Source organism: Saccopteryx bilineata, chromosome 2 (assembly GCF_036850765.1).
Source record: "Saccopteryx bilineata isolate mSacBil1 chromosome 2, mSacBil1_pri_phased_curated, whole genome shotgun sequence".
Classification (NCBI taxonomy): Eukaryota; Metazoa; Chordata; class Mammalia; order Chiroptera; family Emballonuridae; genus Saccopteryx; species Saccopteryx bilineata.
In genome coordinates this window covers 318,797,318-318,815,427 of record NC_089491.1, presented here as the reverse complement: position 1 = coordinate 318,815,427, position 18,110 = coordinate 318,797,318, and the positions used below count along the sequence as shown (strand labels likewise).

The following is an 18,110-nucleotide window of genomic DNA, read 5'->3' as shown; positions in this document are numbered from 1 at the left end:
CATACATAAATCTATCAATGTAATACACTACATCAACAAAACAAAGAACAAAAATTATATGATCCTATCAATAGATGCAGAAAGGCATTTGATAAGATACAACATCCCTTTATATTTAAAACACTAAATAAAATGGATATAAAAGGAAAGTACCTCAAAAAAGGCCATCCATGACAAACCGTCAGCTAATATCATACTAAATGATAAAAGATTGAAGGCGTTTCCTATAAAATTAGGAACAAGAAAAGGTTGCCCACACTCTCCACTCTTATTTAACATAGTTCTGAAAATTTTAGCCAGAGCAATCAGGCAAGAGAAAGAAATAAAAGGCATCCATATCGGGAAAGAAGAAGTAAAGGTAACACTTTTTGCAGATGACATAATTTAGTATCTAGAAAACCCAAAGACTCCATTGAAAAACTCTTAGAAACTGTAAACCAATACAGTAAAGTAGCAGAATACAAAATCAATATATCATACAAAAGCCTATTGCTTTTCTATACACCAATGATGAACTCTAGAAAGCAATTCCTTTTAAAAATGCAACAACAAAAAGTAAAATACCTAGGAATAAACTTAAAGTATGTGAAGGACCTGTATACTGAACACTACAAAGCATTATTGAAAGAAAGTGAAAATGACACAACAGAATGGGAAAGTATTTCTTGTTCAAGGATTGGAAGAATCAACATAGTCAAAATGGCCATATAACCTAAATCAATATGCAAATTTAATGCAATACCCATCAAAATTCCAATGTAATATTTTAAGGAAATATATAAAAAAAATTACCAGGTTTGTAGGGAACCATGAAAAAAACCAAATAGCCAAAGCAATCCTGGGGGGAAAAAATGAAGCTGGAAGTATCACACTACCTGCCTTCAAATTATACTATAGCACCACAATCATGAAAACAGCATGGTGTTGGCAGAAAACATAGACATACAGACCAATGGAACAGAATTAAGAGAGCCCAGAAATAAAACCACAATTGAGAAATCACTTTCAATAAAGGAGCCAAGACCGCACACTGGAGAAAAGAAAGCCTCATCAATAAATGGTACTGGGAAAATTAGAAAGCCACATGCAAAAAATAAAACATGATTACAGTTTGTCCTCTTCACAAAAGTTATATAAAAATTGATAAAAAAAACTAAATATAAGATCTGAAACAATAAATCACATAGAAGAAAACATAGTTACTAAACTCTTAGACCTTGGCCACAGAGAACATTTTATGAATTTGACCCCAAAGGCAACAATAAATGAATCGGTCTCTATCAAACTAAGAAACTTCTGCACAGCGAAAGAAAGCAATCACTAAACAAAGAGACAGTCAACCAAGTGAGAGATTATATTTATAAACAACAGCTCTGATAAGAGGATAATATCCAAAATATTTAAAGATTTCACAAAGTTTAGTAACAAGCAAGTAAATAATCCAATTTAAAAATAGGAAGAGAACCTAACAGACACTTCTCCCAAGAAGACGTACAAATGGCCAACAGATATATGAAAAGAGGGTCATCTTCATTAGCTATTCGAGAAATGCAAATCAAATCTACAATGAGATACCACTTTACACTTGTTAGGTTGGTTATTATCAACAAGACAGGTAATAACAAATGTTGGAGAGACTTTGGAGAAAAAGGAACTGTCATTCATTGCTGGTGGGAATGCAAATTAGCTCAACCTTTATGGAAGAAAGTATGGTAGTTCCTCAAAAAATAAGAACAGAGATTGATAGAAGATGGCAGCAGAGTAGGCAGACGCACAGACTCCCAGCTAACACTACCAAACTGGATTACAAATTAATTTAGGAACAATCAGCATGAAAAACCAACTTCAGACTAAAAGAACAGGTCTCAAAAACCAAGGAGCAAAGAACGAGCCACACCAAGCCTGGTAGGGAGTGTGGAGGTGCGGTGGAGGCTCCCCTGCTTCCAGGAGCTAGGGGCGGGTGAGGGTGAGAGCCCAGAAGGGCTCTCATTACAAGGAGAAGAGCAGAAAATATCACAGCCACTTGCTTGGGGACCTGGAAATGAGGTGGGCTGAGAGGACTGGCTTGTCTTCCAAAAGGAAAGGGGGGGAGAGAGTGACAGACGGTGACCAGCAAAGGAATGCATGGGATGACCTGAGAAGTTGACTCATCCAGTGCGGAGTCAGCCATAGTTAGGGGAGGAGTTGATCTCTCCAAACACTGCAAGCCTAAAGTGGTTCCTGGTGACCCACCTCCAGAAAGCTCTCCAGTTCCAATCAGCACAAAAAGACAGCTGAAAACAGGAAGTGGGGAGGAGGGGCAGAAACTCGGGTCTCCATGGAGATCTGAGATACACCTCCTTCTACTGAAGCTGAGGAAACACCCTGCCCCCAGAGAGTTGCTGGCAGAGTCTCAGAGATTACACCCACTGCATTCCTGGATGCACTTTCAAATAAACCCCTGCTGAGATCAGTAAATAAGATTACCACCGAGTTAAGAAAACTGAGAAGAAAACAAACAAATCAAGACTTCAAAGCGGCCCTACTAGGTAAGGAGACCACAACTGGAAGAAGCCTACAAGTCATACATACTGGGAAGGCAGAAAAACATAAGTCATATGCTTCAACAAGATAAATCCTCAGAAAAAGTCCTGGATGAATCAGAAATAATCAAATTACTGGATGCAGAGTATAAAATAATGATTGTTAGGATGCTTAAGGGTCTCAAAGCTACAATGGATGGACTTAATGAACACCTCAATAAAGATATTGTAAGCATCAAAAAGGACACGGAAATCATAAAGAAGAACCAGACAGAAATGACAAACAATATCAGAAATGAAGACTACACTAGAAGGAATTAAAAGCAGGCTGGATGAAGCAGAGGATCAAATCAGTGACTTAGAGGACAAGATAAGCGAAAGCATGGAAGCCAGAAAAGCAAAAAGAAAAGAGGATTAAAAAGTCTGAGGAAACTTTAAGAGAGCTCTGTGACATCATGAAGAAAAACAATATCCGCATAATAGGGATTCCTGAAGGAGAAGAGAAAGAACAAGGACTAGAGAAGCTCTTTGAAAAAATTTTAGCTGAAAATTTTCCTGAATTGATGCAGGAGTCACACAAGTTCAAGAAGCAGAGAGAACCACATTAAAAAAGAACCCAGAGAGACCCATACCAAGACATATCATAATCAAAGTATCAAAACTAATGTAAAGAATATTAAAAGCTGTAAGAGAAAAACAATCACCTACAAAGGAACACCCATAAGGATGACATCCAACTTCTCAACAGTAACACTTGAAGCCAGAAGGGATTGACCAAGAAATATTCAAAGTAATGCAGAACCAAACCCTACAACCAAGACTTCTTTATCCAACAAGACTATCATTTAATTTTGAAGGAGAAATAAAAAGCTTCCCAGACAAAAAAAAAACCAACTCACAGAATTCATCACAATGGAACTGCAAGAAATGTTAAGGGACCTGCTGTAGACAGAACAAACTGTGTGTGTGTGTGTGTGTGTGTGTGTGTGTGTGTGTGTGTGTGTAGTAAAAGAGGAATATAGATTTAAGAAAAAATGGCAATAAACAACTACATATCAATAATAACTTTAAATGTAAATGGATTAAATGCTCCAATCAAAAGACATAAGGTAGCTGAATGAATCAGAAAACAGGACCTGTAAATGTGCTGTCTACAGGAGACCTACCTCAAAACAAAGGATACACATAGACTCAAAGTAAAAGGATGGAAAAATTTTTTTCATGCAAATGGAAATGAAAAAGCTGGGGTAGCAATACTTATATCTGAAAAAATAGCTTTTAAAACAAAAGCTATGCAGGGGTCTTCAAACTTTTTATAAAAACCACCCACTTTTGCAGTGCTGGTCAACCTGGCCCCTACCACACAACCAAACAGCACTGCGATTGGCCCACCATGAAAGCTGGACCGCCCACTAGTGGGCGGTAGGGACCAGGTTGACTAGCACTGCAAAAGTGGGCAGTTTTTATAAAAAGTTTGACGACCCCTGAGCTATAGTAAAGGTTAAAGAAGGTCACTACATAATGATAACGAGAGCAATTCCATAGGAAGAGATAACCGTTATAAATATCTATGCACCTAATATAGGAGCACCAAAATATATAAAGCAGATTTTGATGAACATACAGGGAGAGATCAGCAGCAATACTATAATAGTAGGGGATTTCAATACCCCACTAACATCAATGGATAGATTCTCAAGAAAGAAAATTAACAAAGAAACAGCAGAATTAAGAGACACATTAAGATCAACTGGATTTAATAGATATCTTCAAAACCTTTCACCGTAAAGGAGCAGAATATACATTCTTTTCAAGCATGAATGGTACATTCTCTAGGATAGACCACATATTGCCACATAAAACGAGTCTCAACAAATTTAAGAAGATTGAAACCATATCAAGCATCTTCTCTGACCACAATGGCATGAAACTAGAAATAAACTACAATAGAAAAACTGAAAAACACTCAAACACCTGAAACTAAACAGCATGTTATTAAATAACAATCAACAATGAGATCAAGGAAGAAAAATATTTCCTTGAAACAAATGAAAATGAGCATACAACAACTCAAAATCTGTGGGACACAGCAAAAGCAGTCCTGAAAGGGAAGTTCATAGCATTACAGGCAAACCTTAAGAAGCTAGAAAAAGCTCAAATAAACAACTTAATCCTGCAACTAAAAGAACTAAAAAAAAGAACAGCAAGTAAAGCCTAGAGGAAGTAGAAGGGAGGAAATAACAAAGATAAGAGCAGAAATAAATGACATAGAGACTAAAAAAACAATACAGAGGATCAATGAAGCCAAGAGCTGGTTTCTTGAAAAAGTAAACAAGATCGACGAACCCTTAGCCAGGCTCACCAAGAAAAAAAGAGAAAGGACTCAAATAAATAAAATTAGAAATGAGGGTGGAGAAGTAACAATAGACATAACAGATATACAAAGGATTGTAAGAAAATACTATGAAGAACTAACTGTATGCCAAAAAATTAGACAACCTAAGTGAAATGGACAAATTCCTTGAAAAATATAATCTTTCACAAATCAATTCTGGAAGAATCAGAAAACCTAAATAGACTGATTACAACCAATGAGTTTGAAACAGTTGTCAAAAACTCCCAACAAACAAAAGCCCTGGGCCAGATGGCTTCACAGGCAAATTCTACCAAACATTCAAAGAAGAGCTAACTCCTATCCTTCCCAAGCTATTTCAAATAATTCAAGAGGAGGGTAAACTTCCAAGTTCCTTTTATGAGGCGAGCATAATTCTGATTCCAAGATCAGGAAAAGACAACACAAAGAAAGATAACTATAGGCCAATAACCCTGATGAATTTAGATGCTAAAATTCTCAACAAAATATTAGCAAACTGGATCCAGCAATACATTTAAACATACATCATGATCAAGTGGGATTTATTCTGGAGTGGCAAGGCTGGTACAGTATCGCAAATCAATAGATATGATTCATCACGTAAACAGAAGGAAGGACAAAAACCACATGATAATATTAATAGATGCAGAAAAAGCATTTGATAAAATTCAGCACCCATTTATGATCAAAATTCTCAGCAAAATGGGAATACAGGGAACATACCTCAACATGATAAAGGCCATTTATGACAGGCCCACAGCCAACATCATACTCAATGGGCAAAAGTTAAAAGCAATCCCCTTAAGATCAGGAACAAGGTAGGGGTGCCCCTTTCACCACTCTTATTCAACATAATTTCTGAAGTCGTAGCCACAGCAATCAGACAACAAGAAGAAATAAAAGGCATTCAAATTGGAAAAGAAGTAGTAAAACTATCATTATTTGCTGCTCATATGATACTGTACGTAGAAAACCCTAAAGTCGCAGTCAAAAAACTACTGGACCTGATAAATGAATTCAGCAAGGTGTCAGGATATAATATTAATACTCAGAAATCATGCATTTTTATACACCAACAATGATCTGTCTGAAAAAGAAATTAAGAAAACGATCCCCTTCACTATTGCAACAAAAAATATATAAATTACCTAGGAGTAAATTTAACCAAGGAGGTTAAAGATTTGTACTCGGAAAATTATAAAACGTTGATAGAAGAAATCAAAGAAGATACAAACAAGTGGAAGCATAGACAGTGTTCATGGTTAGGAAGAATAAACATCATTAGAATGTTCATATTACCCAAAGCAATTTATAAATTCAATGCAATTGCTATGAAAATACCAAGGACATACTTCAAAGATATAGAACAAATATTCCAAAAATTCATATGGAACCAAAAAAGAACACGAATCTTGAAAAAGCAATCTTGAAAAAGAATAAAAGTGGGTGGTATCACACTTCCGGACATCAAGTTATACTACAAGGCCATTGTACTCAAAACAGCTTGGTACTGGCATGAGAACAGGCATATACATCAATGAAACAGAACAGAGAACCCAGAAATAAACCCACACCTTTATGAACACTTGATATTTGACAAGGGTGGTAATAGCATACAATGGATTAAAGACAGTCTCTTTAACAAATGGTGTTGGGAAAATTGGACAGGTACCTGCAAAAAAATGAAACTAGACCACCAACTTACACCATTCACAAAAATAAACTCAAAATGGTTAAAAGACTTAAATGTAAGTCATGAAACCATAAGCATCCTAGAGGAAAATATAGGCAATAAGCTCTCCAACATCACTCGCAGCAATATATTTGCTGATTTATCTCCATGCTCAAGGGAAATAAAGGACAGGATAAACAAATGTGTCTATATCAAACTAAAAAGCTTTTGCACAGCTAAAGACAATATGAACAGAATAAAAAGGCAAACCACACAGTGGGAGAACATATTTGACAATATGTCTGATGAAAGGGTTAATAACCAAACTTTATAGGGAACTTGTAAAAATCAACACCTGGAATATAAATAATCCAGTCAAAAAATGGGCCAAAGAATTGAATAGACACTTCTCCAAAGAAGACGTACAGATGGCCAATAGGCATATGAAAAAGTCCTCAACATCACTAATCATTAGAGAAATGCAAATTAAAACCACAATGAGATATCACCTCATACCAGTCAGAATGGCACTCATTAACAAAACAACACAGAATGTTGAGGATGTGGAGAAAAGGGAACCCTCCTGCACTGCTGGTGGGAATGCAGACTGGTGGTGCAGCCACTGTGGAGAACAATGTAGAGATTCTCAAAAAATTAAAAATGGAACTACCTTTTGACCCAGCCATTCCACTTTTAGGAATATATCCCAAGAACACCACATGAATGATTCAAAAGGACAAATGCACCCCCATGTTTATGGCAGCATTGTTCACAGTAGCAAAGGTCTGGAAACAGCCCAATTGTTCGTCAGTTGTCGAGTGGATTAAAAATCATTGATACATATATACAATGGAATACCATGGGGCCATGAAAAAGAAGGAAATACTACTTTTTGCGACAACATGGATGGACTTAGAACCTATTATATTAAGTGAAATAAGCCAGGCAGAGCAAGAAAAATACCATATGACCTCACTCATTTGAGGAATCCAAGGAACAATGTGAACTGAGGAAGGGAATAGAGACAGAGGTGGGATCAAAGGATCCAGAAGGAAAGCGGACAGAGGGAAAGGGGATGATAGGGTGATAGGATGGGATAAGAACAGAAAAGCAAATCCTGGAGGGAAGGGGGGAGGGCGTTATGGGGAGGGGAACAGGGGGGATGTACTGGCAAACATGGGGTGGGAAGGATGTATTAAGGGGGACCCTAGAATCTATGTAAACACAAACTAATAAAATTTAAAAATAAATAATAGAATTACTATATGACCCATCAATCCCTCTGCTGGGTATCTACCCCTAAATCTTGAAAACATTAGTATGCAAAGACACATGCATCTAGTGTTCATCACAGCATTTTATCTACAGTAGCCAAGACATGGAAACAACCAAAATGTTGTTCAATAGAGAATTGGATAAATAAGAAATGGTACATATATACAATGGGATATTATTCAGCCATAAGGAATGATGACATAGTGCCATTTACTTCAACATGGATGGACCTTGACAACGTTATACTCATTGAAATAAGTAAAACAGAAAAAGCTAAGAACTATGTTCCACACATAGGTAGCCTATAAAACTGAGACTCATGGACATACAGCTAGTGTTCGACTTATGACTACAATTGGTTCTGAAAGACCGGTCATAACACGATTTGGTTGAAGTTGAGTAGGCTATATGTACAGTACTGTGAAATGATGTTATAAAAATCTTTAAGTCATATTTTATCATAATTTTCTTTTATTATTGTTATATATCATAATTTTCTTTGTTCATTTTATACCATTTGTATCATCTCTACACCATTTTGTTTCTTATTTGTACATTGGTCAGGTTTAAGTAAAACACTGCATTACCAGTACAACTGGTTTAATATTTGCAAAGACAATTTCCTCTTGGCAGACATCTTGGGAGGGGTTTGATGAAAAATATTCAAGACACAAAACACAAATTGCTGTACCGAGTCTGGGATAACAGTTAAAATGGTGCACGCAGAGATGGTAGTGCTGCCAGAAGCTGGTCCGCACTGTCGTATGCCCAGCTGGGCAACACTTGCGCTGCGAGACGTGGAGCAGTCATGGCTAGCGATTGTGGTCGTAAAGTCGAATGGTTGTAAGTTGCATAGTTCGCAAGTTGATCAATATTTGTAGATAGAAGTGAAGTGGTTACCAGAGGAAGGGGCTTTTGGGAGAGCGTATAGAGGGAAGGGAGTAAAGAAGGACAAATATAAGGTGACAGAAAATGATTTGACTTTGGGTGATGGGTACACAACATAACAAATAGTTAAAATGCTATAGAAATGTTTAGTTGACGTCTATGTACTCTTACTGATCAATGTCACCTCGTTAAATTCAATTTTCTAAATAAAAATTTTAAAAAGTAGTTTAGGGTTGACTAGTTTGATTAATTCTGCTGGACTTTGGGGAATAGTAGCTGTCCTTAACTGTATGGTATCAACCTTAGGTTTATTTAGGGCAGCATAATTAATAGCTTGACATTTGAGAATAAAATAAAGGAAATATTTGCTTGCATTTGAGAGGTGTGCTCCCAAGTTAGTTGATTATTATCTTTAGGAATTAGCTAGCCTTGGTTGGGATTGGCAGTTTCTCGTTAGATGTGTAAGGCCCTCCAAGATATCAAAACATGATACAGAAAATAAAAAACCTGATTAATAAGGGATTATCTAGTTTTTGAAGTCTTGGTAGAATTTCTCATTGGATTACTGGTGCTTTTTAAATCTCTATTTCATCTGTCAATTTCAGAATTTTCCTGTATTTCTATATTTAGTATATATTCATAGAAAAATTGTTTTATGTAAGTTATCAGCTTTATTTGCAGAAAGTTATGCAAGTTAACCAGTGTGTATATTTGTTGGTCCTTTTTTAACTAAATCATTAATACTTTCTTCCTCTCTTTTGGTTTATATTTTTTCACTAATTCTTTGAGTTGGACATTTATTTTTTTTTTTAGTCTTTTATTTGTACTGATATAATATTTAAAGGTCTTGAATTTTTCCAGGTTTCTATTTTAGTTGCATTCCTTATTTTTTGATTTGTGGTGTTTTCATTATTGTGGCATTGTTTTAAGGAATTTCTTTGATTTTTAACAGTATTTTCTCTTTGACCCTAGAGTTTTTTAATTAAAAAAAAATCGCAAGCCCTGCCCAATTGGCTCAGTGGTAGAGCGTCAGCCCGATGTGTGGAAGTCCCAGGTTTGATTCCCAGTCAGGGCACACAGGAGAAGCGCCTATCTGCTTCTCCACCCTTCCCCCTTTCCTCTCTCTCTCTCTCTTCCCCTCCCGCATCCAAGGCTCCATTGGAGCAAAGTTGGCTTGGGCACTGAGGATGGCTCTGTGGCCTCTGCCTCAGGCATTAGAATGGCTCTGGCCGCAAAGGAGCAACGCCCCAGATGGGCAGAGCATCACCCCCTGGTGGTATGCCGGGTGGATCTCGGTTGGACGCATGCGGGAGTCTAACTGCCTCCCTGCTTCTAACTTTGGAAAAATATTTTTTTAAAAAATTGCATGTGAAATGGATTTTTGTTCTATTTTGTTGTTAGTTCTAGTTTTATTACATTGTGATTGTATGGTTTTGTTTGCAATGACTTTTTTTTATCCTTTTTTTTTTGTATTTTTCTGAAGTTGGAAACGGGGAGGCAGTCAGACAGACTCCCGCATGCACCTGACCGGGATCCACCCGGCATGCCCACCAGGGGGTGATGCTCTGCCCATCTGGGGCGTCGCTCTGTTGCAACCAGAGCCATTCTAGCACCTGAGGCAGAGGCCATAGAGCCATCCTCAGCGCCCAGGCAAACTTTGCTCCAATGGAGCCTTGGCGAAGGGAGGGAAAGAGAGAAACAGAGAGGAAGGAGAGGGGGAGGGGTGGAGAAGCAGATGGGCGCTTCTCCTGTGTGCCTTGGGCAGGAATCAAACCCGGGACTCCTGCACGCCAGGCTGACGCTCTACCACTGAGCAAACCGGCCAGGACTGCAATGACTTTTACTATGGTTTTCTTCATAATTTAATACATACATTAAGTCCTTTATGTGACTATTCCATGTGCATTTGATAAGAAGCTGTACTCTGTTTGAAAGCCAGGTTTGTTGAATAGTGATAAAATAAACCTTATGCTCTCCAGTGCATCAGTATCCTAACTTATTTTTATTCACTTGGTTGAGAATGATGTTTTAGAATTCCCTGTTTATAGCTGTATTTCCATGCATCTCATGGAGTTTCTGCTTTGTTATGATGGTTGCTATGATAAATACTACATAAATATTTATAACTGTTTCATCTTCATTGGGAATTGTGGACTTGAGCATTATAAAATATCTTTTTTGGGAAAAAGTTTTCAATTAGCAATAATCACGCCTCAGATAAACCTCAGTGGCTAAAATACTGCCACTGTGCAAAGCTTAATAAAACATCTTTTTAAGAAAATTTATCTAATGCTTTTTATTCATTACCATCCTCTTCACCAACATTTCCTATCTCGTGAAGTTCAGCATCTAGAAGATATTTTAAAAACAGCTTGTAACCATGATGGTTTCCTGAGTTCTTACATATCAAAAGCTGTTTTGTTTTTCTATGGTTTTGTTGCAAGATGTACAACTTTGCTAGATATAGGATCCTTGACTCACATTTTTCTTCACTTTCTGAGGGTGAAATCTTTCAGTTTGGATTTATGTGGTTGTTTCTTTGTGATTCCAAGTTAAGCATATTAGCAAGAATATTATATAGAGCAGCAGTTCTCAACCTGTGGGTCGCGGGGGTCGAACGACCAAAATTCAGGGGTTGCCTAAAGCCATCAATATGTATTCCCGATGGCTTTAGGTGACCCCTGTATTTTGGTCGTTCGACCCCCACCGCGGTCGCGACCCACAGGTTGAGAACCGCTGATATAGAGGATAGTGTTTTTCTCAATGTAAGATATTATATTGGATTCCACATGATATCTATTCTGAGTTGGAGTTTTTTTCCCCTTTCATGTAAAACTGTTTTGGGTCACAGCAAATTTGAAGAGAAAGTACAGATAGTTTCTGTATACACCATGCCAACATACATGCACAGAACCTCCCCTGTCAACATGCACCCAGAGTGGTACATTTGTTAAAATCGATGAACCCACATTGACATAATTATTATCCAATGTCCATAGTTTATGCTTTGGTTCACTTTTTTTTTAAGACTTTATTTTAAAGGGGCTGGGAGAAGCAGGAAGCATCAACTACCATATGAGCCTTGACAAAGAAGGCCCAAGGTTTCAAATTGGCGATGTCAGTGTTCCATGTCAACAGTTGATCCACTGTGCCACCACAGGTCAGGCTAGGGTTCACTAGGGTTCACTTTTGGTTTTGTATAATCTATGCATTTTGACAAATGTATGATGGCAAGTATTTAGCATTATAGTATCATAGAGCGTAGTATTACTTTCCAAAAATCTTTTTAAAATTTTTATTTTATATTTATACATAGTGTTTTAAAATATAATTTTATTTTGCCTTGCAGTGTATGCAGAGAATATTTCCAGAATGGTGGGAAGAGAAAAGCACTTGAAAAGGATAAAAAAAGAGCTGTACTTGCCACTAAGACCACTCCAGCCTTAAATACACATGAGTCTTCTAAACCTGAAGGTTGTTTAACCAACCTCGGCTTTACAAATTCTGAAATTATAACACAGTAAGTATACTTTTTCTACTTTAATTACTAACATTATCCTGGGAAGCTGTGTTAATAATGTAAAATAGTGTTATGGCTTATACCAAATGCTGGGCAAAATTCTTGCTCCTCTAGTAATGAGAGGCTGAGAAGCACAGATTTGTAACATTGTTAGATAGAACACTAGCATAAAATTATAAGGGATATCTGGAAAACCAATAGCATAGATTGTCTTCACCAAAACTGAGAAGGAATAGTTTATTAAGTGTTATCATAATTGTTCTTATGGTAATACAAAGGCATCAAAGGTTACGTAGGAAACTTATGTAGCCCTTCTAGCTGTGCCTCTCTCATTTCCAAGATCTTTCTCTTTAATTTCTAAGTAGTCCAGTTCTACCAAAAGTGTAACCTGAGGCTAGCATAGCTGCTTGCTTTTCCTATGTGTTTTCTAATAAGTTTGTTACTTTTACTGACCATGCTCTATTTAGGTTTTTGCACTTTGCTCCAAATCAAGTTAGCCTCTTCCAGACTAAAGCTGTTGTTTCTGCACAGCCATTCCTGTCCTTCAGGAACTCCCTTAACACCTGAGCAGGCGGTGAGGGGATGAGAGCAGCTTTAGGCAAGGGCACCACAGATTCCCAAGCTCGGTTCAGCTGATTTTCATAAACAGACACTTCTCAACTTAAATGCCTTTGTTTGAACCCTGAAATGGTTGTTTTTGAGGATTGTGTTCAATTTTATAGATGTTTCTTGAGTTGGATGTGCTAAACTCTACCCTGCCATAGGCAATAAATTTGTCTCTGATTTAGTTTTAAAGGAAAAAGGTTAGTTTGGTTTTAAGTAGTTAAAGGAAAGTATCCAAATATAATTATTATAGGTCACATTTTACTTAATATTAAACATTGAAATAACTTAGCCTAGGATGGTTAGGTTTAGATTTTTCTTCATTCTGAAAACTCAGGACTCTTTCATTAGTTTCTGGCCCCAACATGTATATGTATACGTATTCCTCCCACCCCACCTACCGTTCTTACAGGTTTTACTCTGGTCACGTGGAACTATTTAAATTCCCCTGATGGTACATGCTTGTTCTCACTTTTTGGCAGTGGTAAATGCTATATATCCTTTTCCTGATAAATTATGGCTCTATTATATTAGGCTATATTTGAAGCATCTTTTTTCTAGGACTTAACTAGAACTTCTCAAAAGAATTGATACCAATATTAAACCTTTTTATGCCTCTATTATTATATATTATAGTACTTACATTGTATTAAAGTCACATATATTTTTCTGACTATAAATGAAATAAGATTACAGTATAAAAAGTTTGCTTGTAGAGAAGATTATAGATGTAAAAATTATTTCTTTTAGACACATTTATTTCTAGTCTTTTTAGTAGGCATTATTTACACAGTAGATACCATGTAATATAAAGGACTTTGTAAACTGCTCTTCCTGTGCTATTAAAGCATAATATTTCAGCCTGACCTGTGGTGGCGCAGTGGATAAAGTATTGACTTGGAACACTGAGGTCTCCGGTTTGAAACCCTCAGCTTGTCCGGTCAAGGCACATATGGGAGTTGATGATTCCTGCTCCTTCCCATTTCTCTCTCTCTCTCTTTCTCTCCCCCCTCTTTAAAAAAAATGAGTAAGTTAAAAAATAAGCATATTTCATAATAAAAATCTACCATTACATGTATTAAAATATAAAATGATTCTGAATACAAAATAATATTCAGTTTTCCTAAACACAATCTTCCCCCCTTCCCAACCCCGCTCTCTGTTTTAGAGAGGTAGCTGTAATAGTCAAAATTTAGAAATATGTTCTATTCATTTATAGCTATTATCAAATGGAAAGATATGTAGCCCTTACTATCCAAATCTATTTGACTTTGGATAGCAAGTTTAAATGGCAAGGGTTATCTTTTTTCTAGTCTTATCTCAAAATATCTATTCAAGTCATTTTGATTTCTGAGTTCAGATAGGGCTATCATATCATAAGTACCTTTTTTATGGAAATAACATATCATAAATACCTTTTTTCACTACATTTTATGAAAATAAATTTTAAAGCCAAATATTTGTTACTACTAGACTCAAGTTTTAAGTCATTCATGTCTCAACATTGAGATATGATGTTACTTTTTGAATCTGTATATAAAGTGATTGCTGTAAATTTTATCCCAAGCACCAGTTACAACCCATTCTTCCTAACATTAGGATGGCTGTGCCCTGACCCTCCTACGTCTTGTATATACAAGTACTACTTTGCTGCCTTTTAAAAATTATACATATATTTTTAAAGCATTCACCAAATAGACCACATTTTGGGCCATAAAACATACATTAACAGATTTTAAAAAGATCATTATAGAAAGTATTCTCTCAGATTACAATAGAATTAAACTAGAAATTAATAAAAAAGAGAGCTGGATTTAATGACATACTTCAAATTAATACAAGAAATCTCAAGAGAAATTTTAAAATATTTTGCACTAAATGAAAATGCATCTTATCAAAATTTATGGGATGCAGTGAAAGCAATACTTATAGCCATGATGGCGAACCTTTTTATAAAAACCACCCACTTTTGCAGTGCTAGTCAACCTGGTCCCTCCCGCCCACTAGTGGGCGGTCCAGCCTTCATGGTGGGCCAATCGCAGTGCCATTTGGTTGCTCTGCTACCACCCACCATGAAAGCTGGAACGCCTGCTAGTGGGCGGGAGGGACCAGGTTGACCAGCACTGCAAGAGTGGGCGGTTTTTATAAAAAGGTTTCCATCATGGACTTAAAGGGAAATTTATAGCATTGGATAAATCTATGGTAGTTCCCTCTTATCTGCAGTTTCAGCTCCCTGAGGCCTAAAAATATTAAATGGAAAGTTCCAGAAGTAAACAATTTATAAGTTTTAAATTGCATGCTATTCTGAGTGGCATGATGAAATCTCACTCCATCCTGCCCAGGATGTGAATTATCCCTTTGTCCAGAGTCTCCACGCTGTGTATGTTACATACTCTATGTGTTTATTAGTCGTCTAAGAGGTTATTGGATCAACTGTCATTGTCACAGTACTTGTGTTCATGTAACCCTTCTTTTACTTAATAATGTCCCCAAAGTTCAAGAGTAACAATACTTGCCATGCAGATATGCCAAACAGAGACTGTAAAATATTTCCTTTCAGGAGAAAAGGCATGTATGTATAGCAAAAAACATTATGTACACATACATACAAACACATACACATATATAGGGTTGGGTACTGTCCATGGTTTCAGGCATCTGCTAGGCATCTTGGAACCTATTCCTTGTAAATAAGAGGGGGAATACTGCATTAGAAAAGAAGAAAATTATAAAATCAATATAAATTTCTACCTTAGGAAATTAGAAAAACAAGAGAAAATTATCTCCAAAATAGAAAGATAAGAAATAAAAACTAGAGCAGATATCAGTGACATTGAAAATAGGAAACCAAAAGAGAAAATCAGTAAAACCAAACACAGGTTCTTTGAAGATCAGTAAAATTGATGTACCTCTGGCCAGACTAACTGAGAAAAAAAATTGAAGAGGCACAAATTACTAATACAAGAAATGAAAAAGGTCCCATTATTACAGGTCCAGTGGACAGGAATATGCTAAATAACTCTATGCTCACAAACCTGATAATTTAGATGAAATATAAATTCCTTGAAAGATACAGTCTACCAAAACTCATACAAGGAGAAGTAGATAATTTAAATAGTTCTATATGTATTAAAGAATAATACGCCCTGGCTGGGTTGCTCAATGGATAAAGTGTCATGTCATTCCTGCACGCTGACCAAGATTGTGGGTTCAATCTCTGGTCAGGGCACGTATGAGAAGCAATCAATGAGTACACAACTAAATAGAACAACTAAGTGAAACAATGAGTTGATGCTTTTCTTTTTCTCTTTCTATCTCCCACTTTCTCTCTCTCTCTCTCTGTCTCTCTCTCTCCCTCCCTCCCTCTCTCCCTCCCTCCCTTCCTCTCTCTCTCTCTCTCTCTCTCCCTCTCCCTCCCTCCCTCCCTCCCTCCCTCCCTTCCTCTCTCTCTCTCTCTCTCCCTCTCCCTCTCCCTTCCTCCCCCCCTCCCTTCCTCTCTCTCTTTCAAACCAATGGAAAAAAATTTTTTTTAGTTAAAGAATAATGAATAGGCTTCTAAAACAGAAAATTCCTGGCCCAGTTGATGTCACTGGTGAGATCTACCAAATATTTAAGGAAGAAATGATTCTCTACTGTTGGTTCTATAATACACAATCAGAGGAAACACTTCTTTCTTCATTCTGGGAGGCCAAGGGAACCAATTTTCCCATTTCTCAATCTAAAGTAAAATTAATGTGTTCCTGACTGATATAAACATGATTAGATAATGACTATGTTAACATCTGTATTTGGAGGTTAAGTTACGCTTTTTTTTTTGCTTGTGATAGTAATAAATCTAAGGCTAGAAAAGACTGGAGAATTCATCTAGTTGCCTGATGATGTTGTGTTTGAATATGATATTTATTTTTTAAAAATCTACGAGTTAACTCTTTATGTGTATGTGTGAGAGAAAGAGAGAGAGTGAGAGACAGAGAGAGATGAGAGAGGGACAGATAGAAAGGGAGAGAGATGAGAACCATTAATTATTCATTGCAGCACCTTAGTTGTTCATTGATTGCTTTCTCATATGTGCTTTGATTGGGGGTAGGGGGCTATAGCAGAGTGAGTGACCCCTTGCTCAAGCTACACAAAAGTACACTAAAGCTGTACCTCTATGTATAATTATTAAATCTGTACTAAATTTCTTTGCTTCTTTTTTGGGGGGAACAAGTTCATCAAGTGGTCTCCCATCAAGTAAGCAGCCAAGCTACATTGTTTTAAGTCACTTAAAGCTAGTGTTAGTTTTTCCTAACTGGTACTTTATTGTTCAAAGTAATTGAGAGGACTCAATACTGTAGAGACTTTTTTTTTTTTTTCTACAGGGACAGAGAGAGGGATAGATAGGGACAGACAGACAGGAACGGAGAAAAATGAGAAGCATCAATCATCAGTTTTTCGTTGCGACACCTCAGTTGTTCATTGACTGCTTTCTCATCTGTGCCTTGACTGCGGGCCTTCAGCAGACTGAGTAACCCCTTGCTCAAGCCAGTGACCTTGGATCCAAGCTGGTGAGCTTTTTGCTCAAGTCAGATGAGCCTGCGCTCAAGCTGGCGACCTTGGGGTCTCGAGCCTGGGTCCTCTGCATCCCAGTCCGACACTCTATCCACTGCGCCACCGCCTGGTCAGGCCTGTAGAGACTTTTTAAGGACTCAAATTTAATGCCTTCTTTATGAAAGATAATATGGTGGACAGAATTTTGTTTTATATACATTATTCTTCTGTTGTGCATTTAGGTTGTTTACTTTCTAACAGTTGTTTTATTATCTCCTTGGAATGTATTCCCAAAAGTGAATTGCATGGTTGAAGAGTATAAATGACTCAAGGCAGTTATGCAAATTACTGAATGGTCTTTCAGAAAAATAATACCAATCCCATTACTCTAACACTGTGCGTGCCTATTTCACCAAAGTTTGCTAGCATTGAGTTTTCTTATTTTTTCATTCATTAACATGATGGAGTAAAATGGCATCCTCTAGTATTAATATGCATTTCTGACAGATACACAAACAATGAAAAGGAAATTTTTATAAATAAAAGAAAGGAAAATCATGAAATCAAAATAAAATTTATTCCGTGATGTAGTACTACTGGTCATGGCTGAAACATGACACATGCTGTCAATTATAGTTCCCAAAATCCATGATAAACATAGGTAATTAATTGGTCATTGGATTTTTCCTACAGAGCCTGGACTTGGCCTTAGAATCCTTTTCTCAT

At 36.9% G+C, this 18,110-nt stretch overlaps 1 protein-coding gene and 1 pseudogene across 1 annotated transcript in view; one reads left to right on the top strand and one right to left on the bottom strand.

Moving 5' to 3' along the window:
* Positions 1 to 18,110, top strand: part of BMT2 (base methyltransferase of 25S rRNA 2 homolog) — a 182,805-nt gene that overhangs the window by 70,880 nt on the left and 93,815 nt on the right. Inside the window, exon 3 of the mRNA XM_066262142.1 lies at positions 12,081 to 12,251. Coding sequence (XP_066118239.1) covers positions 12,081 to 12,251 — 171 coding nt within the window. The remainder of the gene's footprint in view (positions 1 to 12,080; positions 12,252 to 18,110) is intronic.
* Positions 10,827 to 10,988, bottom strand: LOC136327806 (U4 spliceosomal RNA; annotated as a pseudogene).